The following is a 27,448-nucleotide window of genomic DNA, read 5'->3' as shown; positions in this document are numbered from 1 at the left end:
CTGGGTAACACTTAACTACAAGTTACCAGTCAAAGACATGTCTAAACACACCACTGGCCCTAATGAACCACATGGAACAGCTGGAAGCCTGGAAAATTTACTCATCCTTATCTACCCTTTAATTTTCAGGAATGAAAACAAAGCTTCCTCACTTGAAATAGTTGGGTAAAAAAAAAAAATCTATAGTTTTTACTAGTTTTACTGTAGCACCTAACTATTGTTGGGTTATTTTAACCCAATGGATTGTGTAGTAAATTAGTAACCCAATGCGTTGGGTTATAAAATAAGTAATTTGTTGGGCCAAAATGTTGCTTTCACCATCTGGGTAGTAGTAGTATTAGTAAAAGTAGTAGTAGTAAAATTATTGCTATGTAAATAAATAATAATATATATCATACACATATTTTGAGAACACTTTATTTCTATGCATTTAAAGCTGCAAAAACTTCAATTAAATTAAATAACTGCAAGAAATTGTCTTTTTAATCACTTTCTTATCACATTAGATTATTTGCAATTGTTTCAGTTTACAAAATAAAAATAAATTCACCAATAAACAAACAAACAGAATAAAGCTAGTACAGAGAGTGAAATTGCAGCTGAAAAACTTGGGGTATGCAATGTTCAAAATGTAAAATAGTCTAAACCACGTATCAACTGCTTGTAAAAAGACAGTCTTGTTTCAGTGCCATTTCACCCCAACACAATGAAGGATGGATTTTTATCCCAAAACTGCAGGACATGAGGTTATCAACTTTGTTGTTTCTCCTCCTCCTCCAAATACAGAATGAAATTTGTTTCAACCTTTAAACAGAAATTTAAAAGGGTAACTATGCATACATAGGATCAAATAATACCCAAAAATTTATTATCATACAGTCATGGCCAAAAATATCAGCACCCTTAGTAAATATGATCAAAGAAGGCTGTAAAAATGTATCTGCATTGTTAATCCTTTTGATCTTTTATTAAAAAAAAAATCACAAAATTCGTGAATTCTTTCATTGGATAATAATTTAAAATGGGGAGAAATATTATTATGAAATAAATGTTTTTCTCTAATACACATTGGCCACAATTAATGGCACCCTTATATTCAATACTTTTTGAAACCTTCATTTGACAGTTTACATTTCTAAATGAGAAATAACATTTCTTCTATAATGCCAAATGTAATCCAGTGCGTATTCTGCTGCTCAGATGCTGGTCTAAAATATGACTGCTATGTTCATTATTTTTTTACTTTCAGTGCATACTTTGGCACATGTCACTTGACTTTATATTATGTGCCTACCATATTTAAGTAGTACTATAGTAATATATATGATATATATATTTAATTATATATATGGCGGACAAGATATGCCATATTGCGTTCATAATCACAGATGAATCACATTCAATTATGAACGTGATATTGCATAGCTTTTCTGCGAACTACGGCTCTGTGTATTAAATGCCGCTCCATCTGAACCCACATGATGGAGATTTACTACTAATAACATAACTAGCTTTACTGACGAGATGTGCATTGACAGTTACATGTGATTTATTGTTCAGCCATACTTTACTAGTCTACTGGGGGACTGACATTGATTGGGGATCTGAGGGGATCTGAGGGTGGTTATATATTGCAGCAGTCCCCAACCGCCAGGCTGCGGACCGTTACCGGTCCATGTGTCATTTGGTGCCGGGCCGCACAAGAAATAATAAACAACTTACATTAAAGCTGTAGTCTGTAACTTTTGGCGCTCGCGTCTGGCAGAAGAACATTGTAGCCGGAGCTACATCTCTCTGTTTATAACTATGGCGAGTCACGCAGGAACTGTACTGCTCTGCAGCATTGCCAACCCCAACCAGACTAAAATAGTCCAAATATAAACACTTATTATAGATGTCCTGTAGTGATTCTGGATAAAACAAAAACATGGTTTGGAAAATGTATTCATGATGTACTCGCTCATTATATATTTTTTTATGGGAGTAGACTGGACATAAGCAACACACTTCGGGTGTAAATAAGCCCATTCACACATGCAGACTTTTCCGGATAATTACAGAAATTCACTAAATTGGTCAGCTCCCGACAGCATCAGGTGTTTTACCAATGGTGAGTATAATTATTTATATATTTATTTCAATTAATGTAATCAATTAGATTCTAATCGATTAGATAGGCTATAATAGTCTATTATAAAGCTGGTTGGTTTGTATCGCTGACATAATATGTAAATGATACGCGTATGGCCTGTGAGTCTTGCACTTGGACCATAGTGCAGCCAAGTGAAAAAAAAGGCTGAGAAACACTGCTCTAAACAGCAGCTTGAAATCATAGAAACCCCATACTAGCGTCGCCGAGGAGGATGTGTGTGATGAAGCACACGGCCGACCCTGACTGAGGCAACAACAAGCTGCAGGTAGCTGCCTTCGGATGATGTCTCTGTAACAAAAGCAGTTGCATGAATGCTAAAGTTTGAAACAAAAATCAACAAAAATACTGACAGCATATACCCCTTCATGTTAGGGTTAGGGGGCAGAGAGGATGTTATTCATGTTGTTGGCACAATGTTATTAAGACGATGCTAATAAAGTTGCATACTAATACACAGTTAATGTTTATTATTATATTTATAATATACCACAGTTTTTATGGCAGTCGTATCATTTTATTTGCTGTATTTTATCCGTCACACCTTAAAGTCTAGTCCGTGAAAATATTGTCTGATATTAAACCGGTCCTTGTTGCTAAAAAAGGTTGGGGACCGCTGCCCTAGGGGAAGTAGAGTGAAGTTCCCTTAAAGGGGAACATCTCAGGTTGCACATATAACCATGGTTCCCGAGAGGGAACTAGATGCTGTGTCCCTTCACCATTGACTTCGGCCTGCCTTTTTATGTCTCCTTCAGACAGCTAAGTTGGTGATGTATTCAGCATGTGCCCTTTTATTCTTTCGGGCACCCGCATATAATGTCACAGGCCACGTTAACCATAGGATTGGCTTTGTTTCACACATGCTCAGACAACGGTCATGCTAGCTGCATTCCCCGATATGTCCCATAGGGGAGGCATCATCTCGTTGCCTCTTGGTTAACCATGGTTACATGTGTAAGCTGAGATGTTTAGCTCTAGTGTATTATCTTTTTTTTTATCCATTAAAGTGATTTTTTTTTTTACTTTAATTGAACACTTGACCTTGGCTTTTATTATATTAAGCTTCTTTTTCTTCTTTTTTTTTAATACAATTGCAGTAGTGTTTTATTAAAACACTTGTCTTTTAATTAAATAAACCAGCTGTAATTGTCTACACTTATGGCATTGAAATACATGTTGTGCAATGGTTTAAAATACACTTTAAACTGACACGGTCTCATAGGGAATACAGTAGTTATGAGTTTGAGGCTATAAAAATATTTTTTAATATTAAACTAAACAAATTTACTTCTGACAAGAAAGGTTAACAGTGCAATAATACTGAAAATATTTTAAAAAGCCTTTTTTTTTTTTTTACAACAATTTCAATACAGACACATTTAGACATCAACACTCACCATACAAACCTCAACAACAGTGACAAAATAAGCTACTAAAGTTCAGCCGTAGTGCATGCTAGGAGCCATGGATGAGTTTTTGGTACACCCAGAATGCACTGTAGCATGAAGCGTTTTGTTGTCATTGGTGAGATTCATTTGGTGATTCAGTAAGTCATTGTTTGTTTGACTGATAGAGAAGCTTAAAACTTGTTGTTCAGCATGTTTTTTAAATTCTTCAACTGATAAGAGTTCCATAATTTTCCTGCAGGTAATGCTACAGTACCACAAGTTCAGTAATAGAAAGGTTAGATAGACTATTAACACTATATCTAACAATCAGTGACTACGTTTCAGATGTGATCAATGAACCAAACCACTTTATGATGCTTATAGCACCAAAAAATAGCAAGCAACACGTTTTTTTAAAAACAGCATTAAATCAGACAAATAAAAGGAAAACTGAAAGACTCAAGGATCAAGAGCCCAATGTCACGTGCTGTGATACAGGAACGAGAAGAGATCCAAGTGCAGGTATGATTCTTTATTAAGGGTAATCCAAACGGGTAAACAAGACAGGCAGGGTCAAAACCAGAAGATACAAAACATAAACAAGACACGAACACAAGGCAAGGCAAGGCAAGGCAAAAATGACAGACATGAAATAACTTTTACATTAAACAAGGACTCCGTAACAAAGACAGAAACAAACCAGGTATTTATAGACAGGTGCAAACGATGTAAGTGGAAACAGCTGAAAACAATGAACAGTGACGATAAGGGGAAGTGAGACCTCTAGTGGATGCCCAGGGATACACAGACCAGACACTGTGACATTACCCCGCCTCTAAGGAGCAGCTTCCAGATGCTCCTCAGACACAAAAAACAAACCAAAAAGACCAGGAGGACAGGTGGAGGCTCAGGGGGAGGGACGGAGGGCCAGAAAAGAAAACTTGGGGAACAGACACCAGAAGTGTAAACACAAAACAGGGAGACCAGGAGGGAGGAGGATCGGAGGAGGTTGGGGGGGGGGGGGGGTTGAGGGCCAGACTAACTGAGGGGAACAGACAGAAACAAAACAGAAACCAAGAACACAAAACAGAAGTCCAAGAAGGGCATGTTGAGGCGCCCACCAGGGCGGAGCAGAGGACCACCACAGCCGTGTGGTCAGGGCGGAGCAGAAGACCACCACAGCCGTGTGGTCAGGGCGGAGCAGAAGACCACCACGTCCTCGTGGTCGCTGCCAGAGTCCCCCAGGGCTGAGCGGATGACCACCACGTCCTCGTGGTCGCCGCCAGAGTCCCTCAGGGCAGAGCGGATGACCACCACGTCCTCGTGGTCGACGTCGGAGTCCCCCAGGACAGAGCAGCAGACCACCCAGTGACTCGACTTGTCTCTGGAGGGTCATCAGTGACTGGCCCTGGCTCTGGAGGGTCATCTGTGACTGGCCCTGGCTCTGGAGGGTCCACAAACACCTGACTCCACTCCGGAGGGTCTGCCGGTACCTGACTCGACTCCGGAGAGTCCGCCGGAACCTGACTCGACTCCGGAGAGTCCGCCGGAACCTGACTCGACTCTGGAGAGTTCACGGGAACATGCCTAGACTCTGGACTGTCTGTGGAGACCTGAGGCGCCTCGGCTTCGGGCACTGCCTCTGGAACGGTCTCAGGCACCGCCTCTGTCACGGCATCGGGAGCAGCCTGGGGCACTGCATCGGGAACGGCCTCGGGCACCACCTCGGCCTCCGGAACAGCATCGGGCACCGCCTCGGCCTCTGGAACAGCATCGGGCACCGCCTCGGCATCGGGCACCACCTCGGCCTCCGGAACAGCATCGGGCACTACCTCGGCCTCCGGAACAGCATCGGGCACTACCTCGGCCTCTGGAACAGCATCGGGCACTGCCTCGGCCTCCGGAACAGCATCGGTCACTGCCTCGGCCTCCTGAACAGCATCGGGCACGGCCTCGGCATTGGGCACCACCTCGGCCTCCGGAACAGCATCGGGCACGGTCTCGGCATCGGGCACCACCTCGGCCTCCGGAACAGCATCGGGCACCGCCTCGGCATCGGGCACCACCTCAGCCTCCGGAACAGCATAGGGCACCGGCTCGACCTCCGGAACAGCATCGGGCACCACCTCAGCCTCCGGAACAGCATCGGGCACCACCTCGACCTCCGGAACAGCATTGGGCACTGCCTCGGCATCGGGCACCACCTCGGCCTCCGGAACAGCATCGGGCACCGCCTCGACCTCCGGAACAGCATTGGGCACCGCCTCGGCATCGGGCACCACCTCGGCCTCTGGAACAGCATCGGGCACGGTCTCGGCATCGGGCACCACCTCGGCCTCTGGAACAGCATCGGGCACCGCCTCGGCATCGGGCACCACCTCAGCCTCCGGAACAGCATCGGGCACCGCCTCGACCTCCGGAACAGCATCGGGCACCACCTCAGCCTCCGGAACAGCATCGGGCACCGCCTCGACCTCCGGAACAGCATTGGGCACCGCCTCGGCATCGGGCACCACCTCGGCCTCTGGAACAGCCTCGGGCACCACCTCGGGCACCACCTCAGGGACAGCAGCGGCCCGCTCGGGAACGTCCCCCTGGACGGCAGCGGCCCGCTGGGGAACGTTCTCCAGGCCTTGAGGAACGGTAGACGCCTGTCTCCTCGTCCTCCGCCCTCTATGACGGTGAGTCGGTGGCACCTTGACTGGCGACTCAGGCGTTGAGTTGGCCATCTTGTGCTGTGGCACTGGGTTGGCGGCCATCTTGTGCTGTGGCTCTAAGCTGGCGCCCATCTTGTGCTGTGGGGCTAGGCTGGCGGCCATCTTGGGCTGTGGCGCTAGGCTAGCGGCCATCTTGGGTTGTGGCGCTGGACTGGCGGGCATCTTGTACTGTGGCGCTGGACCGGTGGCCAATTTGGGCATTGGCGCTGGGTTAGCGGCCCTCTTGTGCTGTGGCGCTGGGCTGACAGTTATCTTGTGCTGTGGTGCTGGATTGGCGGCCATCTTAGGTTGTGGCGCTGGCTCAGCAGCTTTGACGTGAACAGTCTTGGGAACTTCTAGGATCTGTGACAGAATGGAGAAATACTCTAAGAATGAGTCAGCGGCCATCTTGAACGTCGGTGCTGAGCTGGTGGCCATCGGGTACTGTGGTGTGAGGGTGGCTTCCATCTTGCCTATTGGTGCGGGGTTGGTGGCCATGCACCGCAGCGGCGCTGGGTTGGCGGCCATTTTGTGCTGTGGCGCGGGGCTGGCGGCCATCTTGTGTTGTGGTACTGGGCTGGCGACCACTTGGTGCTGTGATGCTGGGCTGGCGGCCATCTTGGGTTGTGGCGCTGTGCTGGCGTCCATCCGGCCTCTTGGCGCGGATCTAGCAGCCATCATGGGCAGTGGCACCACCATGGCGAGCGTGCGCTTCTTCTCACCTCTCCGTCCGCCATGGTGAGACGGTGGCTCTGACCCATTCCACAGGAGCCCCGGATCAACAGTGAACAGTGACGATAAGGGGAAGTGAGACCTCTAGTGGACGCCCAGGGATACACAGACCAGACACTGTGACACCCAGGCAAACACAGTTCACCAAAATGGTCACTTCAAATAAACATATTTTCAATTAAAAAAGAAAAGTGAAAAGGTAATGCTGTTTTTGGAGTTGTTACATCATCTTCTGCTGAGATATTAAGAGATTTAAATTAACTTATTTGGAGTTTATATGTTACAATGGCTGACATAAGATTGCCAATATTATGTATTATGTGCAGTAGAAATGTATTAAACGGGAATGAAGAAGTTGTCAACTGAAATGTTTGAAATAAAATAATTATTTACAAGCCAGCCAAGTGAAGAACACTATGCATGAGAGGGTTCACCACGACGTGCAAACAAGGCCAGATTAGACTTTGCCAAAAAACATCTATAAAAGCCAGACCACTTCTGGAGAAGGATCCTTTGGAAGAATGAAATTAAGATCAACCTGTACCAGAATGATGGGAAGAAACAATTATGGAGAAGACTTGGAACAGCTCATGATCCAAAGCATACAACATCATCTGTGAAACATGGTGGAACAGTGTGGCCTGAGCATGCATGGCTTCCAGTGGCACTGGGTTACTGGTGCTTAGTGATGATGTGACAGAAGACAGAAAAAGCTGGATGAATTATGAATTATACTGAAGTGTATAGGTATATACTCTCTGCCCAGATTCAGTCAAATGAAGTGAAAATGATTGGATGCTTTTGCAGTTTGTTTTTTGTCATCGTCCATTTCTATGAAGCGAAAAATAGAATATTCTGCAATGGCCAAGTCAATCTCCTGATCTCAGCCCGATTGAGCATGCATTTCACTTGTTAAAGACAAAACTAAAGGCAGAAAGACCCACTAACAAACAACAACTGAAGTCAGCTGCTGTAAATGCCTGGCAAAGCATTGCAAAGGAAGAAACCCAGTTTGATGTTCATGAGGCAGTGATTGCGTGCAAAGGATTCTCAACAAAATATTAAAAAAGTAACATTTTATTTATCATTATATTTATTTGTCCAATTACATTTGAGTATAAAAATGGTTGTAATTCCTAAGCATTTTATGTTATATTTTTGTTCAACCCCTTGAATTAAAGCTTAAAGTCTGCACTTCAATTTTATCTTGATTGTTTCATTTTAATTATATTCTGGTGGTATACCGAGTCAAAATTATGAAAATTGCCTCAGTGTCCAAACAACTGCATGAGAGGTGTTTGCCAAATGTTTATAAATAAAATACAGTGTGTGGCATTTAGAAGTCACATGACCAGGAAGTGAAATAGACTTAAATTATATATATATATATATATATATATATATATATATATATATATATATATATATATATATATATATATATATATATATATATATATATATATATATATATATATATATTAATATCAACACAGACAAATTGTCAAAACTAGCTGTATGCACCATGCCTGACAAATGTTGGTGAGGATATTGCTGGGGGTGTGGCAACACTGGGTCACAAGACCAGGAAAATAGATTTAAATATAACGAATGAAGCAAGATTTCTAGAAACAGCTTTGTCTACCATGTGTGAGTAATGAAGATATTATCGGGGTGTGGCAACGCTGGGAAGTTAAATAGACAAACAAATAATATAAAACAAATATTTAAAAAAAATCAACAAGGACAAACTGTTAAAACTGCCTGCATGTACCATGCGTGACAAAAGTTTTAAAGCTATTATATAGGGTGTGCAAACACTGGGTCACATGACTAAGAAGTTTAATGTATTTAATGTTTTAAAAATTGCTGTAAATTCAAAGTGAATTCCTAGAAACAACTTTATGTACCATGTGTGGAAATCTTTGTGAAGATATTATAGGACCAGTTGGTTAAATAGAGTTTATATGACAATATGTTATGGAGGCAGGGACGGACTGGGACTAAAAAATGACTTTGACTCTGACTTTGACTAAACCCGGCCCAAAGCAATCGTCGCACGGAAACTCACCAATAGTCTGTCTGTGCCATCTTTGTGTACTGTTTATTTAAACACTCAACTTAAACACTCTCTGTACTGTCAGGTATTTTGTCTTCTTCTGAGGGTGGTTTGACAAAAAAAAAAAAACTTTAGGATGTGACTATCTGACTTGGGGTGCTTAAAGTAATTTAAAGTTGAGCTGGAATGAGCGTCTTTCTCTGCTCTTGGTCTAAGCTCAACCTGAATAAACAAATGATGAAATGGATAAAAAAAAAAAAAAAAAAGGTTTTATTGCAAAATAGCATGGAATAGATTATATAATATGCTGTTATAACAGCATATTATACAATCTATTCCATGCTGTCTTAAAATTAATTTATTACTTAATAATTGTGACGAGTGGGGCGGGGCCGAGAGACGTGGGAACGAGGAGTGAGGCCAGGTGTAGTGATTGGAGATGAGCTACACCTGCGACCCACCACCTGTCTCGAGTCCCACGTAGGAGATTGAAGGATATAAAACTGGAGCGACGACCGTGAAGGACGAGAGAGGACCAGGCCTGGGTCTTATTTTATGTGTTTGCTTTTTATTTATGCGCACCAGTCGTTCGTGAGGGACTGGTGCGCTGTTTTGTGTTTATTTTGAATTATTAAAGTTTCGTTTTGAGGCCGGTTCCCGCCTCCTTCCTCCCGATGAATATGGAGTTAATATTATTACAATAATCTTTAATTAATTTATGCATTTTCCAGAATAAATAAATGAACGGGTATAGCGTATTTTCCGGACTATAAGTCACACTTTTTTTCATAGTTTGGCTGGTCCTGCGACTTATAGTTAGGTGCGACTTATCAAAATTAATTTTTATAGTCTACCACTGAAAAAATAGAGCGCCCTCTCGTGGACGGTAATGTTTTCTCTTGGTTCTTGGTTCTAAATAAATGCGACTTACAATCCAGTGCAATTTATATGTTTTTTTTCCTCGTCAAGACGTATTTTTGGACTGATGCAACTTATACTTAGGTGCGACTTAGAGTCTGAAAAATAAAAATACTTGGCCTGGATCTGCCTGTGGAACCAGCTCTTCTTTCTGTCCATCATCATCATCACTGGTGGCATGTTGCTGCAGCTGTCTGGTTCACTTCTTCACTGCTGCTAATATTTAACTGTGAGGTGCTGCTGCTGGAAAATATTTCTATATATTTGAGTTAGTTTGCGACATTTAGCTGCTTCAGTATCTAAATTCCGCAATTTTTTTCTCTCCTTCTCACCCCCACCCTTTCTTTCAGTTTTTTTTTTTTGGCGTCACTTTGACAGCGAATAACTTTACATCTGAGGCGTTTAAAGACTCCATTTGTCCATTATTTATTTCTAAAGATACACGACAATGTATAAAGGGCTCCATTACCTTTTATGTTACATAATGGCCCCGTAGAAACAGTTTTTGTAAAAAATAGGCTAACGATTGCGTCATAACCACTCGACTCTATGTCGCATTACCGTACAGACAGGAGGAGAAGCTCGCAGGCAATTAACTTAATATGGCGTACTGGCGTTACATTTTAAAATACTATACAAAATAATTAATCAGAATACTTACTCCTGCTCACTCACGCCAAAGAACTCCCCGCTCAAGCTCACCATCTCTGCAAGATTAACGATGGCAGTTTGCACGCACAGCCACTAGAAGATTTACATCTGTCAGACAGGTTGCTGACGTCGTCAAGCTTCGTTTGAGTCTGCGCGTCAGACTTCACTTGTCTCAGTTGAGTTCCAATGGGGTCGCTGTGTCCATTTCTTTTACTGTCTATGCTGGCATCCAACTTAAAGGTGCCAGTCCGCCCCTGGTTGGAGGTGTCTTTTACACATGCTGTGACATCATCAATGCTATTTTCTAAAGAAATTATGTTATAACAATTTAATAGTTACTACTGAATAAGTCATTTATGTCATCGTCATTTATTTGAAATCACACTTTTGTACTAGCTAGGCCTACTCCACGTGCTACACATAAATTAATTAGGCTATCCTTTCACATTGTTTTTTCAACGTTTTTTTTATGACAAATCTTTTATTAGTAATGCACTTTTGAGATATTCCCCAATGTTTGTCCGCGAATGTCTGAGGAGTATCCAATATAAAAACAACTTTACCGCAATGGAAAAACAGCAATATTACTCTGTCGGGGCTTAAAGAAACTCTCTAAGAAAAAAAGAGGCAGTTATCTTATTTTAGCACGTGACTAATAACTGTGGGACTTGGTTATGTGACTAGTAGGTATTGACATCTAGTGGATGTTTTATGTAATGGCACAATTTTCATACAATATGGAACAAGTGCACATTTTGTTTACCAGAAAGGAACAGTTTAACAAAAAAATATATAATAAAATTAATAAATAATGATAATAAATTATTAACCCTGCAAACTTGCTTGTTTTTTCATTGGTACTGATTTGAACAGACTTAGCCTTACATCACTTGCTGAGAAATGGATCCTCTGCAATGGATAAGTGTCTTCAAATTAAAATTTCAAACTATTCCTTTAATTGAGTTGCTTGTAATTTAAAAGATATTTTGTTTCTTTGATATTTTGTTGATCCTGTGCTCTTTTCTATTTGGCATGCTAAACTATCCATCAAGAAATTAGCAAAACTGAAAAAAAGTGTTTTCTAATTTTTTCTTTATTTACACAGTGTATCGAATATAATTTTCAGGTTCAAATTATTGGTATAGTAACTGATTATACAATAGGATTGTAATTTACAGAATATTGAATTTGAGAAAATTCATTTAGAAGTGTCTGTGGTGCTTGTGAATGTAAAAATAATAATAAAAAATAACCATATTTGTTTGTCAGTGGGCTAAGAGCCAGTTCTTATGAATGACAGATTATATATTAGTTTAAAAAAAAAAAAAGCAAACTCATCAGTGTCATTTTCATTTATTAACCTTTATTACCTTTATCACAATCATCATCATTATCAATTTTTTGAGAGTACAGGTCAATACAATACACAGTTCAGATTTTTCATAAAGGAAATCAGTTTTAACTGCTTCAATATGAGGTACTAGTCAGACTCCTCTCTTCTTGTAATATACAAGGACGGAGTATATTTTTCACAAATGACCTTGTCAGTTCTACCCTTTCTGAATCACCATTAGCGTTTTGCATTTAAGGTAGAGGGACATGCATAATTTCAACAAATCCCCTAACAGCACACCACATCTAAAACCAAACTAGTAAAAAAATATAATTGTTAAAAAAAAAAGTAAGCAAAGGTCATCTAAACCTGCCCTAAGTGGTCAAGACAGCAATACTAGTATATAAAGTCATTGAGGGCAACTTTGGTGTCATTTGTGATCATACCCTCAAAACATGAACATAGCTAAAAATTAACTTCCAGTGCTTAAAATGATACCACACAACCCCATGAGACTTTGTAACCCAATATGATGCACCCCTTTGAGTGGAAAGCACTCCCAACAGATCAAATGTAATGGAAACTATTAGGTAGAAGAGGGCAGGACAAGGAAAAGCAAGGGGCTGGGCTGGATTCATTCACCAGGGTCTCCACATGGAGGGATCTGCTCCTGGAAAGAAAGGGGGAAGGGCTGATTGTGCTGGAGACTGAGGGGAAGAAGACCTGGGGGGAGAGGACTGTTCATGGGGTCTCTCTCTAATCGGTGGGACTCTGGGAGAGTGAGGAGGGCTGGAGGGTGGGGAAGGAGTTGGAGGGGTGTGCAGGTGGAGAGGGTGGGGATGTAAAGAGGACAAATTTAGAGGGGATTGGGTCGGGGATAGAGGAAGAGGGCCGGGAGTGCCAACAGAACTCGTGCTTCCGGCTTCGGTGCTGATATGGGGAAGAGATTTCAGCAAGTGGTTTAGCAGACGAGCGCCCAGAGTCTTGTCCATCCCAGGGCAGCTCAGGAGCAGGTTGTGCACCTCATGCATGCACTGAATATAGCCAGTACTGTATCTTTGTCGAGACTCAAAGCCAGTGCCTGGACTGAGGCTACCACCTAAAAAAATATATAGATATATAATTTACACATATAGAACCATGGGAGTGTTTGACCTCATGTAAACAATCATAAATGTACAGTTAAAGATCAGAAGGGTTTGTTTGTATGTTTTAGATAATATTAACCTCAAATATCTGTGAAAAGATATGGTTTTAACATAGTCTAACCTGAACCTCTTTGAAGGCTCTCCATGTGCTGAACTGTTATCTCCAGAACATCTGCCTTCTCTAATTTAGATTGCTGTGGGGAAAGTAAAAGTTAGAGAAAAAATACAATATACAATTATTTTTTTATTATTTATTTTAATAGAATATAAACAAAAATCAATGTATTACATGAATTATATTTGTGCAAGGAGATCTATAAAGAATGTTTCTATATGTTATTGTTTATTTAGGTCACTTACATCCAAATTGTAGGCATCCACCATAATACCCTTTAGTTGCTCAAGGCTCGAATTAATCCTCTCTCTGCGTCTCTTCTCTATCAAGGGTTTCCGCAGCTAAAATGATGAACAAGCATGTTTTAGGTTGTATGAAATATTCATTAGACATCCTTTAAGGGATTTATAAGTACAAATTTGACAATACAAGACTTACAGCACATGTGCCAGTTTTGTAAGGTGTATGTCTGAAGTGTGAAATATCAATTGGACATCCCAAATAAGTAAACCGCATGCGAGTATTCAACATAAACTGTAATGCCTTGACTAAAGTTAATTCGAGTGTCAAGTATTTTTAAATATTTGATTCAATATTTAATCACTGACAAATTTACAACAGTATACTTGACATCAACAGATTTGAGCACAAGTTGAGGCAACAACAAAAAACATACTAACTGCAATCTCTTTTCACTCATTTTCAATATGCATAAGGAACTAAATCTAAAACTAAGATACTAGGTATACTGTGAAAAACAATATTGAAATTAGCAAATCAACTAAATAGATTTATGTAACAGAGTTCTTTCTGGAAGTTTAGTTAAGTTTTTGTTTAGATATTGTCAATAGCCATAAGTTACACTAACAGCAATATGCAAAAGCTGTTCTGAATGATTTACTAAAAGCTGCTGTATTTTTTCTTCCTACGTTCATTTATTTTTTATCACTTAATGTATCCCGCATTGAACAAATAAATACATATTTTGCCATCGTTGCATTACATGAAAACAACATAAAATGATATTATGTCACTACCTTTCGCTCTTCTTTTGCGCTGAAATTCTTCTCCGGACCGCTGCCGTTATTAGAGGCTGTCATTTTTCTCCACTTCTAGGTCGTTTAGAAACCCTTTCGCTTTCCCACGACTGTTTATAAAAGTTGAGGTTTCGGTGGCGCAGTCTTGATAAAGCTAGAAACTAAACAGTCTCACTTAACCTCGTTTAACAAGTACTCCCCCTCAAACCTCCACCCACTGAAATTACCATGACAATGCATGGGTGCTTTTTGCTGCGCAATTTCCCACAGTCTCGGGTTTGGCCTATTAAAGAGGCCTACAACGAATCCCACGTTCCACTGCATAGTGTTGGTGCTCTGAGAAGAAGCAGCAGAGTTCAAAAGTTTGACTTTACAAGTGACTCACTGTCAGAAACAGTTACACGGATTTGACTCAGTTGAAAAATGAAAGTGGCCCTTACCTTATTTAGGAACTATCAACACTCAAAAACTGATTTTAGCACAACAAGCATGCACCTGTAGAGTTAATGATCCTGTTTATTTATGCCCTTAAACCTGGTATAGGGCATATAGGTGCGGTCATTGCGTTAAATATATATAGGCTATTCTATATATAATTCTTTTTTTTTTTTTTTTTTGGATGAATGAAACATTTTTCAGTGCGGGTATCCGCCACCACCGCAAAGACAGAGGATGTTAAAAGTTGGAGGATGGTAACGTGCAACAATGGCAAAGAAATCTTAGTTTTAAGTGTTTTCAAAGTAGGAGAACTCCTATTATCTTAGTTCCCCACCCCTTCCTCCACAGCGCGCGACCCATCCCCTCTAGCCCCATCACTATTGTTTTTTTCACCTACGGGACGGGCACACGTCACTGAAGCACGCACGATCCCCTTTTCTGCTGTTGTCCGGCAATAATGACCAACGGTCGAAGGAATAAGACAGGGTGCCAAATCACTATTGGCCATCTTAAACGCTTCAGCAACCCAGAAAAACAAACCCCTATATCGAGTTTTCGAAGAAAGACTGATTTGTTAAAATAATGGCATATGAAAGAGAAAAAAGAAGACTAATTTATAGGCAAATTATGTGACGTTATCAGCATAAAATATAAACCAGAGCCGTTGCAATAAACCAGCAAAAACGTGTCAAATTTATCATGATTATGTGTCTAAATAATTGATCATTTCCATTGCTCCGATTGTTAAAATGACTGAGAAATCTGCTCCTGTGTTTAAAGTAAAATATTTGATTTAACCTACCACTAGGGGGTGCTCAGTCTACAACAATGACATTAGAGTGCAAACCATGAATACATGAGCTGATAATGCTACCTCAAAATTGGTAGTAGGCCTCTGGTGCCTTAGAAACTCAAGAAATTCTACAAGTAGAACAGTCTATTATAGGCAAAATATATAATATTATAAAACATATAAAACCATTGTGGGCTTGTCCTAAATTGAAAACAAATGGGGGCTTGTCCTAAATTGAAAACAAATGGGGGCTTGTCCTAAATTGAAATTACATTATAACATATATATTGATTGATTGATTGAGATTTGGTATAATGTCGATTTTATTGAAGTAACGTAAAGTTTTAACTGTGTAAAATGAGCTTTCGGTATGAGCGTTGTTTTGAGAGACACGCATAAATATTGTGCATCTAAACTGTCTCATGAGTTGAGATATATCCAGCTGCAGACCCGCAGCACCAACAGATTCAGAACCGCAGCCACTGGACCGGAAGTGAGGGCCTTCTCCGGTCGATGATCAAATTTGTTACTCAAAGTGTTAAGAGTTTTTTCTACTACACCTAGGCACGGGGCTCCTTCATATTTCATCTTGTGTTAAGGGGAGTTATTTTTGTAGGATTTTCATAACAAAATGGACCTAAGAGTAAATTGTTAATTTTGTAAATATTCATGCAGGATTGTCATGACAAAATGGGCTTAAAATGGTGGGACAGACTAGACTGAATAGCAAGCAGGCAAAATTGAATTGAGGAAAAAGAAAACTCATATGTTGCATGTGTTTGTCACATTTGATGACATTCAGAAATCATATAGGGTACCTATAAAGAAAATAACATGTAAACAATTTTAAGCCTAGTTGGTGTATTTTCCACTTATTGACATCATGTCATCACTGACATCTCCCATGTCCCCAAGGCATTTGGATTCCTAAAGGGCCTGTCTGCAGTAAACATCCACTACCACAAGTGCATGAAATACACCACTGAAGCTCTGCAAAAACTTGCAAAGAACAGCTGCTCCATTTTTTAAAAGTAGCTTTTGGTTGTTTTGAACCTTTCGCTACTTTTTGAATGCACATTCAATTTTATAATGTTATGACTTGGAATACGCATTTTGTCATGAAAACAAATCACATTTTCCTTTACAGTAATGTACACATTTTTCTTTAAATTGACAAGTGCTTTTCTTTCCTTTTTCTATCTGTTTCTTGTATTATGACCACAAAATGTAATCTTGGTTTCTCATTTTGACCAATAACTTGCACTATTGTGGGGGGAGTGCAGGTAAACTTTTGCAGGGTTAATATGCAGTGTTTAACCTTTTGACTTTTCATATTGAGGTATGAAATTTAAAATGATCCCTTTTGACAAACACATTGTCTGTTGATGTGTTGACACAGCAAATTGCTTGTTCAATTTAAATGTGAATGAAATTGTTGTCTCTATCGTTTAATAAATTAAATAATAAAAAAGTGTTTTGTCATTTTTATTTAAAAATTTAAGGCAGTGGAGTTACATTTGCTTAAGTTTATTGATACAGGTAAATAAAACAAATGAAAAATCCCAGCTGACAAAACGTGATTTAGGTCAACTGAACTAGGAAATAATAGTCAAGTCAACTTAACAAATTTATTATCTTTATAAGTTGTTTAAACAAAAATTTAATTGTCAAGATAACAAAAAAATTTTGCCAGCGGGGTAACAAAGTATTTTTAGTTGATTCAACAAATTATTTTTATAGCGCATACATTTATCCGGTGAAGTCGAACTCTGATGCCAAACAACTTCCCTGTGCAAAGGATCATGGGGGCCGAGGTGTCCATCAGTTGTACCCTTCAAAATCCTTAAATCCAAAGAGCCCTGAAGTGGCCAGTTTTGAGCATTTCGGTTTGGGACAACCCTTCAATATGGCAGCCTTAATTGTTTTCACTCCGAAGTGCCCTTTGGAGGGCTATATATCCAGTTTGGAATGCTAATTTTACCCACAATCCATTGTGCTTTGACCAATGATTCAATTAAGAACTACAAACACGAATAAAAAAGTTAAAAAAACATTGGTGGATGTGTGCGAACGAATGTTAAGTAGAGAGGTTTAGATAAAAGGGTTTGAATTATTAATAATAAAAATTTGACCTATTAAAAATGTTTATTTAATGTTATTTGTGTTATATTTCATCTTCAACAACAATGTGAACTTTTTTCCATTAAAAGGATACTCCACCCAAAAATGAACATTTTGTCATTAGTAACATGTCGTTCCAAACCCGTAAATGCTTTGCTTGCCTTTGAAATACAATTTAAGATATTTTGGATAAAAACTGGGAGGCTTGCGACTGTCCCATACACTGGCAAGGTCCAGAAAAGGATCAAAGACATCGTCAGAATAGTCCATCTGCTTTCAGTGGTTCAATGCAGGCAGCTTACGCTCTTCTGTGTCAACTGCACCACAAAGATACGTTTTCTATGTGTATTTACACTTTGATTTGAAAGAAAACAGTGCATTCTTGTGGCGCGACTGACACAGAAGAGTGTAAGCTGCCTGCAATCAGCTCATATTCTCCAAAATGGCGCTACAGTGATGTGGAGAGACACAAAGGAGACAAATTGTTGAATGAATTTTGCATACAAAAAGTACTCTGCGCAGCAATGTTCTCATTGCTCCATAATGTTACGGTTGAACCACTGATGGCAGATGGACTATTCTGACTGCATTTCATACTTTTCTGGACCTTCACAAAACAAAAATGAGACACAATTTCACAATTTCAAAGAAGATTAACTGACTGTAGCATTGTTTTTCAGATAAACAAGTATATTAACTTAGCATGTTTCTGAAATATCTGAAAACATATTATAGTATTTTTATGTTTTAGTAGAGTCAAAAACATGCATGTGGCACCTTTAAATGCATCATTTAAAAATTATCTTCAACACGGTAGGAAGTTAAATTAAATTAAACTGAGAGGATGATTGACAGGGCAATTTACAGTGACAGGATGCATGTAACTGTGCAACAGAGTGGTCCATTAGTCAAGTCACCTTTATTCATATAGCGCTTTTAACAATACAGATTCTGACAAAGAAACTGAACAGCATTAAATGGGAAAATAGTGGGTCAATAAAGCAAAAAGGCAGTTAGTTTATCAATGATTTCACTGATGTCTCTGAGATTGCCTACTCTTCTACTACACACTCAAATGTGTGCACTTTTTCTTCACTAAAAGAGTACATACTTTAAGGTCGTAGTATAAGTAGACACATTGGGATGCAGCAAGTGCGTGACACTGTGGTTGAATGTGATGCAAAAAATCCCTCCCTTTAGTATTTCCCTTGAGTCACCCCTGCTTATGGGTTAGTCGATTACTCAGCAGACATTTGTGGTTATCTACATATCTTTCAAAATGTCAATCCTTAATTTAAATAAATGCACTGCAAAACCATTTCGAGTCTGCATTTAAATTTGACTAATGTTTTAGCCCATCTGATCTCTTCTGGAAGCTGATTTTTTAGAGGGTCTAAAGAGTAGGTCAGTTTTCAGGGAAATTATCTTTCATTTTTACAGCCTTCGTTTTCATTTTGCACCACTTAATGAGCAATATCCAAAATGATTCAAGTCAATAATTTGTTATTTATGCAACGAGTTATTTTTTGATCTTCACTAATGAAAAGGTAAAAAAGCAGAAAAAAAAAGCAGTTTGTTTGGAAACAGGGCTCTAAGAGGAACATGTTTCACCATCCTTCCTTTAAATAAATAAGAAAAAAAAGCCATATGTTTTTATTTATCAATTCAATGCCTGCTTTTTGTTTCCCTTTGGCATCAGAAAAAACAAGCCACATAGATGGATAACACAACTGTAATTAAAACTCCAAAAACAGAATTAAACAAATGGTCAGTATTAATCAATTTTATTAACATATTTACACAACTTTTGTTGTACTCAGCACAAGCTGTGTGTACCAGGTCAAGCAGATGTGGTGAAGAGGGGGAAGAGTGTGGAAACAAGCAGGAAAGAGGATTTTGGTCTTTATCAAGACTTTCAAAACATTATGTGTAACAGAAAATTTCTAAGCAGGCAATGTTAAATTAAACACATATGTACAGTCTACTAATATATGAAAAAGTGACAAAATGTCACACACCTATAAAAAATGCACATGCAAAATTATAATGCACTAATACTTACAAATTTAAACATTTGAAATATGTGTACAAAAACTGCTGCAAAACTGAAAGGTTATGAATAATTATTGCAATGCAGATGATCGAACTGTCCACTGTCTTTTGCATATATTCATAAAAACATAATGATCTTAATTTGTCATACTGTTGCACATCAATGACTGAATGAGTCATCTATATACTTTATCAGAGATGTATATGATAAAAACCAAGGCTGCACAGAACATTTATTGTTGCACATTCAGTGCTTGCATGCAGTCAGCAATGTAGAAATGTAGAAGTCAAACTTCTTGTGGTTTTCTTTTGAAAAAAACCTTTGAGTCATACATGATTATTCTATGGGTACATCGCAAAAAAAATTTAATATCATGGAAAAGTTATTTATTTTTGTTATTTAATTTAAAAAAGTAAACATCCTTAAATTTTAGATTAATTGCCCACAAACTGAAATATTTCAAGAGTTTTTTTTTTTTTTTTTTTTTGATTCTGATGGTTATAACTTAGAGCTCAGGAAAATAAAAAAATTCAGCTCAACAAATTTGAATATTTTCTCAAAAATCAATCAAAAAAAGATTTACAACACAAAAATGTCCAAGATCTTCAAAGCTGGTTTTATTTATTTACTCAATACATGGTTGGAGCTCCTTTTGAAAGAATTAGTGCTTCAGTGCAGTGTGGCATAGAGGCGATCAGCCTGTGGCACTGCTGAGGGGTTATTGAAGCCCTCTGTATTGTTTGTCAGATCTTACTTATCTTCCTCTTCACAATAACCCATAGAAGTTCAGGTCAGGTGAGTTGGCTGGCCAGTCAAGCAATACCATGGTCAGCAAACCACTTGGAAGTGGTTTTAGCACTGTGGGAAGGTGCTAAAGTCCTGCTCCAAAATGAAATCAGCATCTCCATAAAGCTTGTCAGAAGATGGAAGCATAAAGTACTCCAAAATCTCCTGGTAGATAGCTGCATTGACTTTTGACTTGATAAAACACAATGGAGCAACACCAGCAGACATCACAGCACCCCGAATCATCACTGACTTCAGAAAACTTCACACTGGACTTTGGATTCTGTGCCTCTCCAGTCTTCCTCTAGACTCCAGACCTTGATTTCCTAATGAAATGCTAAATTTACTTTAATTTGAAAAGAGTACTTTGGACCACTGAGAAATTGTCCAGTTATTTTACTCCTTACCCCAGATGAAATGCTTCTGACGTTTTTTCTGGTTCAGGAGTGGCTTGGTTCTAGGAATGTGACAGCTGTAGCCCTTTTCCTGAAGACGTCTGAGTGTGGTGACTCTTGATGCTGTGCTGACTGCAGTTTTAGTCCACTCCTTGTGAAGCTCTCCCAATGTCTTGAATAGTTTTTTTCCTCACAATAATCCCAAGTCTGTGGTCATCCCTGTTGCTTGTGCATCTTTTCCTACCACATTTTTTCCTTCCAGTCAACTTTCTATGAATATATTTTGATACAGCACTCTGTGAACAGCCAACCCTTTCTGCAGTGATCTGTAAGTCATACTAAACTGTAAGTCATAACCATCAGAATGAAAACAAAATAAACTCTTGAAATATTTCAGTTTGTGTGCTAAGAATCTAGAATATAAGAACGTTTGCTTTTTAAAATTAAATTACAAAAAATGAAGAAATTTTCAATAAATTATTTTTTTTAGATGCACCTGTATCTCTCATTTTGTTTCCTTCTTACAAAAGCAGATAGCTATGTGAATGGTAATGTAAACTATGTTGACGTAAGCATGAGAGACCTAGTCTACATGAACATTCATTTTGATCTTGTGAGTTGAATAGACACCCCACTGATGCTCTCATGTTGCAGACATGAGCAGTTTTGTCCGTCTGAGCTGTGTCTGTTCAGTTACCATTTTTTGCGCAAAGCTTTGATGTCATTTTTTTTTTCCGAAACGTCTCTGTTGTGAAGTAGTATGCCATGGGGTCCAGCATTGCATTCAGGCAGGCTATCATGAGGCTATACTGGTAGGCTTTTAACAGTGAGCATGAATTTTTATAGTCAACAAATAGCACAAGGATAACATGATATGGCAGAAAACAGAACAGAAAGATGGCCAAGTTTGTTATTATCATCCTTTTAATCTTTCCGCTGTCTACTAGGTTGCTAGTCTGGACAGCTGTGCTTTTACTTATAGCTCGGATGAGCGCCCATGAGCTGGCAATCATTACAGTTAGTGGCATCCCAAACCCGACAATTAGAGTGGAAACGAGAGCAGGCTTTTGAGTCGAAATTCTAGGAAAATCACTAAAACATGTGATGTTGTTTTTATTTTCTTGATTGTTTTGCTTCTCTTGAAAGTAGATCAGTAAGCTTGTTGTGATAGTTAGGATCCAGATTCCCAGACACACGCACCATGCTTTCTTGCGGCCCTCACGGACACGAGAAGACATCGGGAAGCAGACTGCTACGCAACGGTCCAAGCTAATGCACGTGAGGAGTAAGATGCTGCTGTACATGTTACTTAGCAGTATGACACCAGCAAATTCACAGATTGTTGGACTTGGAACCCCCAACCCCCCATGGTAATAGATCCGCACAGGAAGTGTACAAACCAGAATAATATCAGCAAAGGCCAGGTGAATCATGTACACTGTGGTGTGCGAGCGTGATTTAGAGTTACGGAAGAAAACCACAAGTGCAGTCAGGTTGAGAATTAGTCCAAAAATGAAAACCACTGAATACACGGCAACAAAAACCTGGTCTTTTTCTGATTTTGGACATGTCATATTGGTAAGATTTGGCATCGCCGTTCTCAGGATTTATCTTCTTGACTAACCTTCAATGGCCTGTAATGACAAGAGAAATAAATGGTTGTGTGATGATTGTTAAAACAACAACATCATGCCTAACAATCTTTGCACCAAGAAGAGATCTTTCAATCACTGGTTCTTTGCAGATGTTCAGCAGAGTATTGCAAGAATGTAGTAGCTTGTGTGTGTGGGAAGTACAAAAGTGTCTAAGAATAAACCTTTAATCTACTCAAAGTGTTTAGAAATGAGTGTCGGGTTAAAATGTGTAATTTTAAAGGTCAAGTGACATCAACAGTCTCATAAGAGGTACAATGTACGTTTCAACTCATGCCATCCTGACACCCACACAATTGCGATCTCTATTGAAAAAAATGAGTTCTATAAAAAATAAAACTTCTGTATGTTCTGACACCTATTATTATTAGTGTGTTGTATAAGTTATGTTTTTACAGTAGAACAGAAAATTAGTTAACATAATGATCAAAGCTCTTCAATTCAGTAGCAATCTTGCATGGTTTACTTAAATATATTTATAGCCGCTATATCTATCTATCTATCTATCTATCTATCTATCTATCTATCTATCTATCTATCTATCTATCTATATATATATATATATATATATATATATATATATATATATATATATATATATATATATATATATATATATGTATGTATGTATGTATGTATGTATGTATGGATGTATGTATGTATGTATGTATACACGCTACTTGCATACTAAAGGAATACCTTAAGTGTAACATGCAATACTTTAATAGAAGTTGTTAAGTCAGGACTTCCCAAAAACATGCCATTTTAAATGTATTTATAGATGTGAATATATAGATGTATATATATATAGTGAAGTCAAATCCCTTTAATACACAAGGAATTTATTTTAATCCTATGTTTTACATTTACAGTATTTGGTAACACTTTGCAGTAAGCTTTCATTTGTTAACATAAACTATATTATTAACATAAAAAATAATTACAAAGCATTTATGAATGTTAGTTAATATGAAGTTCAAAACATACATTTAATAATAATCCATTATTACAATTTAAAGTTGTATCTGTTAACATTTGTTAACGTGAAAAAATGATTAGGTGCATGTTGTAATTGCACTCACCTTTTGAGTTTTATAGAAAAGAGTTTCTTCTTTTGGTACTGATGCCAATGAAACAAACCGTCTCTTGTGCTGCTGTGTCACCACTTCACTTCAGGAAATGCGTTTGTGGTGAGAGCAGAAACAGTCCACTGCTTGAGATGTTCTTTTTAAGGTATCATCTTACTGTATACTGTTTAAAATACTAATTTTATGAAAATAAACATACATGCAGAAACCCTCCAAAAACCACACTGAACCACATTGAACTCCTCAGTAGCAAGATTATCACAAAAGTGCAATAAATAAAAAAAAGGAGTTTTATGTCAGCCACTACAACCAACTACACCAGCTAAATCCTTTTTTTTTTAAGAGTAAAAAGCTTTAAAAATCTGGGTATTCAAATCATAGTCAAAAAAGTCCTGCCTGACATAAAAGTGGTTGAATATGCTATTACTCTTGATATACATGTACTGATGTAATTCCTTTTTTACATTATTTACATAACATTCTTTTATTATATTTTACCATGTTAACATAAATACATAAATATTAACATAACATTGACTATTATTAAAAGATCTGAATAAAATAAGAAAGGAAAAAAAAACTTTCACATATTTACATTTATACAAAAAAATGGTCCAATTATATTTGATTTGGAAATTATCAGAAAGGTTGTTCTGCCACAAGTTCTCAATCTTTTATTCAATCTGTAAATAATGTTTTTATATACAACATATAATGTTAGACAGTGAAGTACATATTGTAGATCCTTTTTTGTTTATTACTATACACTCCTACATTTGCTAAAGGTCACAGATGAAGACTGATACGTGTCTGGTGATAAATCTTGCTCCTACGTTATCTGGCTGTTGTCATTTTGAACTTATGCAACCTAAAGGAAAAGAGCATAATTTAGATCAACTGTCAAAAAATTGTAAATCAATCTTTCTGTTAGATATTGTATGGCTATCAGTAATAAATGCGGTAAATGAATGATTTGACCTTTAGAAATGAAGTCACCTTTGTATCTAGAGTACATACCTCTTTGTGATTGCATGTTCCACAGATGCAGCCAAAGAGACCGTTGATCACCTGGAATCCACAGAGCAGCAGCTCTAAACAAGCAGCCACCAGCAGTGCAGAAAACAGGCCAATGTTAAACAGCACAATATCTTTTGGCTCTTCGCAAATGTCCCACATGTCAGAGTTCCCCAAGTAGCTTTCAGTGCTGCAAACAACAACAACAAAAAATGGTCATATTAAAGAAAAAGAAAACCGTAACTTTCCACAAACACAGTTAACAGAGCCATAGAGAGAAAGAGAGAGAGAGAGAGCCTTTGTTCCTCTTAATAATTTGTTTTCAGTAAATGTTCATTTTGGAAAACAATCTCATTTGCCATTTGAAATGGGACGGACCAGTTGTTTCCATACCTATTTAGGAATGGTCTGCTCCATGTGGTATCATTAAACCTGCAAACTGGTCCACGAATCAGTCCAACCCCGGCTATAGTGCCACTGTACAGAGCACCAGCCACACCAACTGCAGCGAAGATAATGGACAGGAACATCTAATGGACAAATACAACACAACCAGCAAGGGTCACAAAATGGAAAAAGTAGAAGAGCATATTTGATCATGTTTGGAATGACATTAGAGTGAGTAAAGGATAGAATATCTCTATTTTGGGTGAATTCTGTCTCATAAATAAATTATGAATATTCATTTTTAAAATAAAGTAGACATGCCAGCTGTATTATAGAAGTGTATTAGAGTGTAGACCTACAAAAAAAACAACAACACATAAGCCTGGGAAAAACTCACCCCACAGCGATTTGCACAACAGCCTTGTCTCCCAGTGCTGTGGATATGGATCGCAGGGATCAACACCTAAAACGGAAAACAGTTGCCATATCAATATATATAAGATATGTAGCCCACAATGTATGCTCTGTTTTTAGGACATTCAGGTAAATAGTGCCAATAAAGTAGTCAGACAACACCAGCAGAAATGTCAGGGGAAATGTGTTGTTGACAATACAATGAGAAAGAGTAGAATTTCCTTACCAAGACGCCTCCTCCAACAACACCTCCCATGTATTTGATCTCATCTGTAAGACGGTAGAGTCCCTCTGCTTCCATCTTGGAATAACTGGTTTCAAAATCAGGGAAGAACAGCAAAATGTTGCAGAAGATGGACACCAGTGCCAGCGGATAGAGACAGATGCCAATACCCTTGGAGCACTTTCCCGTACACATGATGTAAATATTTTGTTTAATTAAAAGAAATAATAAGTAGACTTCAGCCGTGTAAGCCTTTCTTCTCAAGTGCTAAAGTGAGGAGAGGATGAATTATATACTGTATTTGACTAGACTAACACCACACCTACCTGTAATCAGGTCAGTAACTGATGTCACACTTTTACGATTTATTAGTTGCCATAAAAATTATGACTGTACTTTGAATTACCAATGTCAGTCTGTCAAAAACATTTTTTTTAAATGTAGAAACATACTAAATGTATGCTAGAATGAAAAACAGTGTTTTGAGGAAAGGAGACATTGTTCTTTCTTATAAAGCTTCTGTTATTGCTAACCAATCATGCATATAACCTCAAAGGTGCAACATAATCTATTAATTGATGTCATGATAATTATTATATCCTGTCATCTATTCTGAAGTCAGATATCAGTGAATGTTATTCATTGTTGGAGATTTGCCTGCATGTGACTCTTTACTGAACTCTGAACCTTTCATTGCGTTCAGATCCCACATGATTTCTTATCAAACTAACTATTAACCACCAGTGCAAACTTAGATCAAGCTCACACTAGTACATAAGATATTTGCATAATTTTATTCCATGTAAAGACAGCATGTCAAAGGTACCAGAGTATTTTTGACAACAGTAACTTTACTGTCTTTAAAGGGATAGTTCACCCAAAAATGAAAATTTTATGTTTATCTGCTTATCCCTAGGGCTTTCGAGATTAATTTGTTTCTTCAGTAGAACATAAACCAAGATTTTTAACTCAAACCGTTGCACTGGATGGGAATCACAGCTAAAACATATAAAACTAAAACAAACATACAAAAACAAAACCTTATTAAACCTTGTTGCTCGAGACGATACATGTATAAAGTTGTATGTATAAAGACACAAAACGATCTGTCTGTGCAAGAAACTGAACAGTATTTATATAGTTTTTTCCTCTGATTCACACAATATCAGACTGTTCGAACTGTCCTGAGCGTGTTCTCAAGCATGCTTCTTTTTCTTGGTTTGCGGCGGATCGCAGACTTATAAGTGCATTACCACCACCTATCACTTTATTGAATATTTTAGCCGTGATTCCCATCAACTTACATTATAAGACTGATAGACGGCAACGGTTTGAGCTAATAATCTTGGTTTGTGTTCTACTGAAGAAACTAAGTCATCTTTGACGCCCCTGGGTTAAGCAGATAAACGTCAAATTTTCTTTTATGGGTGAACTATCTCTTTAATGTCAGGTAAAGTTAATTCCTGACCTAAATAATGTACAAAATGTCAAATGTTGTAAAGCAATAGCTCAGCGAATAAAAACTTACCATTACATTTAAAAGAAACTTACATCCATTACTTTTGACAGCACTCATGTAAGAGTAAATGTTCTGTACTTAAATACTACCTGAATATGAATAATTTTTTTAAGCTGATGCTGCATGTCCTAAAGAAGGTTTTTGGTGAAAACAAGAACATGCAAACTTAATAAAATGCTGTAATTCATATTTATATCGACACAATAGAATCATATAGCATATATTTTGAGTGGCTATGAGTTAATATTTAGGTCACATAAAAATATATTATAAATCATGTAAATAGTCACATTGTGTACCACACTTTACCGAAGCATACCACTCAGTGGAAACAAGCCA

General features: G+C 38.3%; 3 protein-coding genes across 3 annotated transcripts; all 3 read right to left on the bottom strand.

Annotated features, from left to right (window-relative positions):
* Positions 1 to 11,939: 11,939 nt before the first annotated feature.
* On the bottom strand, positions 11,940 to 14,393 carry LOC128016324 (transcription factor HES-2-like). The gene is made up of 4 exons (XM_052600811.1): positions 14,227 to 14,393; positions 13,435 to 13,530; positions 13,196 to 13,268; positions 11,940 to 13,025 (listed from the first exon to the last, which is right to left on the bottom strand). Exons 1-4 carry the CDS (start codon positions 14,287 to 14,289, stop codon positions 12,565 to 12,567), a joined length of 693 nt encoding a protein of 230 aa, XP_052456771.1. The 5' UTR covers positions 14,290 to 14,393; the 3' UTR covers positions 11,940 to 12,564.
* A 5,712-nt stretch (positions 14,394 to 20,105) lies between these two features.
* LOC128016322 (lysophosphatidic acid receptor 6-like) lies at positions 20,106 to 23,648 on the bottom strand. The gene is made up of 2 exons (XM_052600809.1): positions 23,547 to 23,648; positions 20,106 to 22,446 (listed from the first exon to the last, which is right to left on the bottom strand). Exon 2 carries the CDS (start codon positions 22,402 to 22,404, stop codon positions 21,502 to 21,504), a length of 903 nt encoding a protein of 300 aa, XP_052456769.1. The 5' UTR covers positions 22,405 to 22,446; positions 23,547 to 23,648; the 3' UTR covers positions 20,106 to 21,501.
* Positions 23,226 to 25,881, bottom strand: LOC128016323 (transmembrane 4 L6 family member 5-like). Its single transcript, XM_052600810.1, has 5 exons — positions 25,594 to 25,881; positions 25,351 to 25,416; positions 24,960 to 25,096; positions 24,570 to 24,756; positions 23,226 to 24,420 (listed from the first exon to the last, which is right to left on the bottom strand). Exons 1-5 carry the CDS (start codon positions 25,783 to 25,785, stop codon positions 24,412 to 24,414), a joined length of 591 nt encoding a protein of 196 aa, XP_052456770.1. The 5' UTR covers positions 25,786 to 25,881; the 3' UTR covers positions 23,226 to 24,411.
* Positions 25,882 to 27,448: the final 1,567 nt, after the last annotated feature.

This window comes from Carassius gibelio, chromosome A7, assembly GCF_023724105.1.
Source record: "Carassius gibelio isolate Cgi1373 ecotype wild population from Czech Republic chromosome A7, carGib1.2-hapl.c, whole genome shotgun sequence".
NCBI classification, from domain to species: Eukaryota; Metazoa; Chordata; class Actinopteri; order Cypriniformes; family Cyprinidae; genus Carassius; species Carassius gibelio.
The sequence above is the reverse complement of the archived record's forward strand: the minus strand, read 5'-3'. Positions and strand labels throughout refer to the sequence as shown.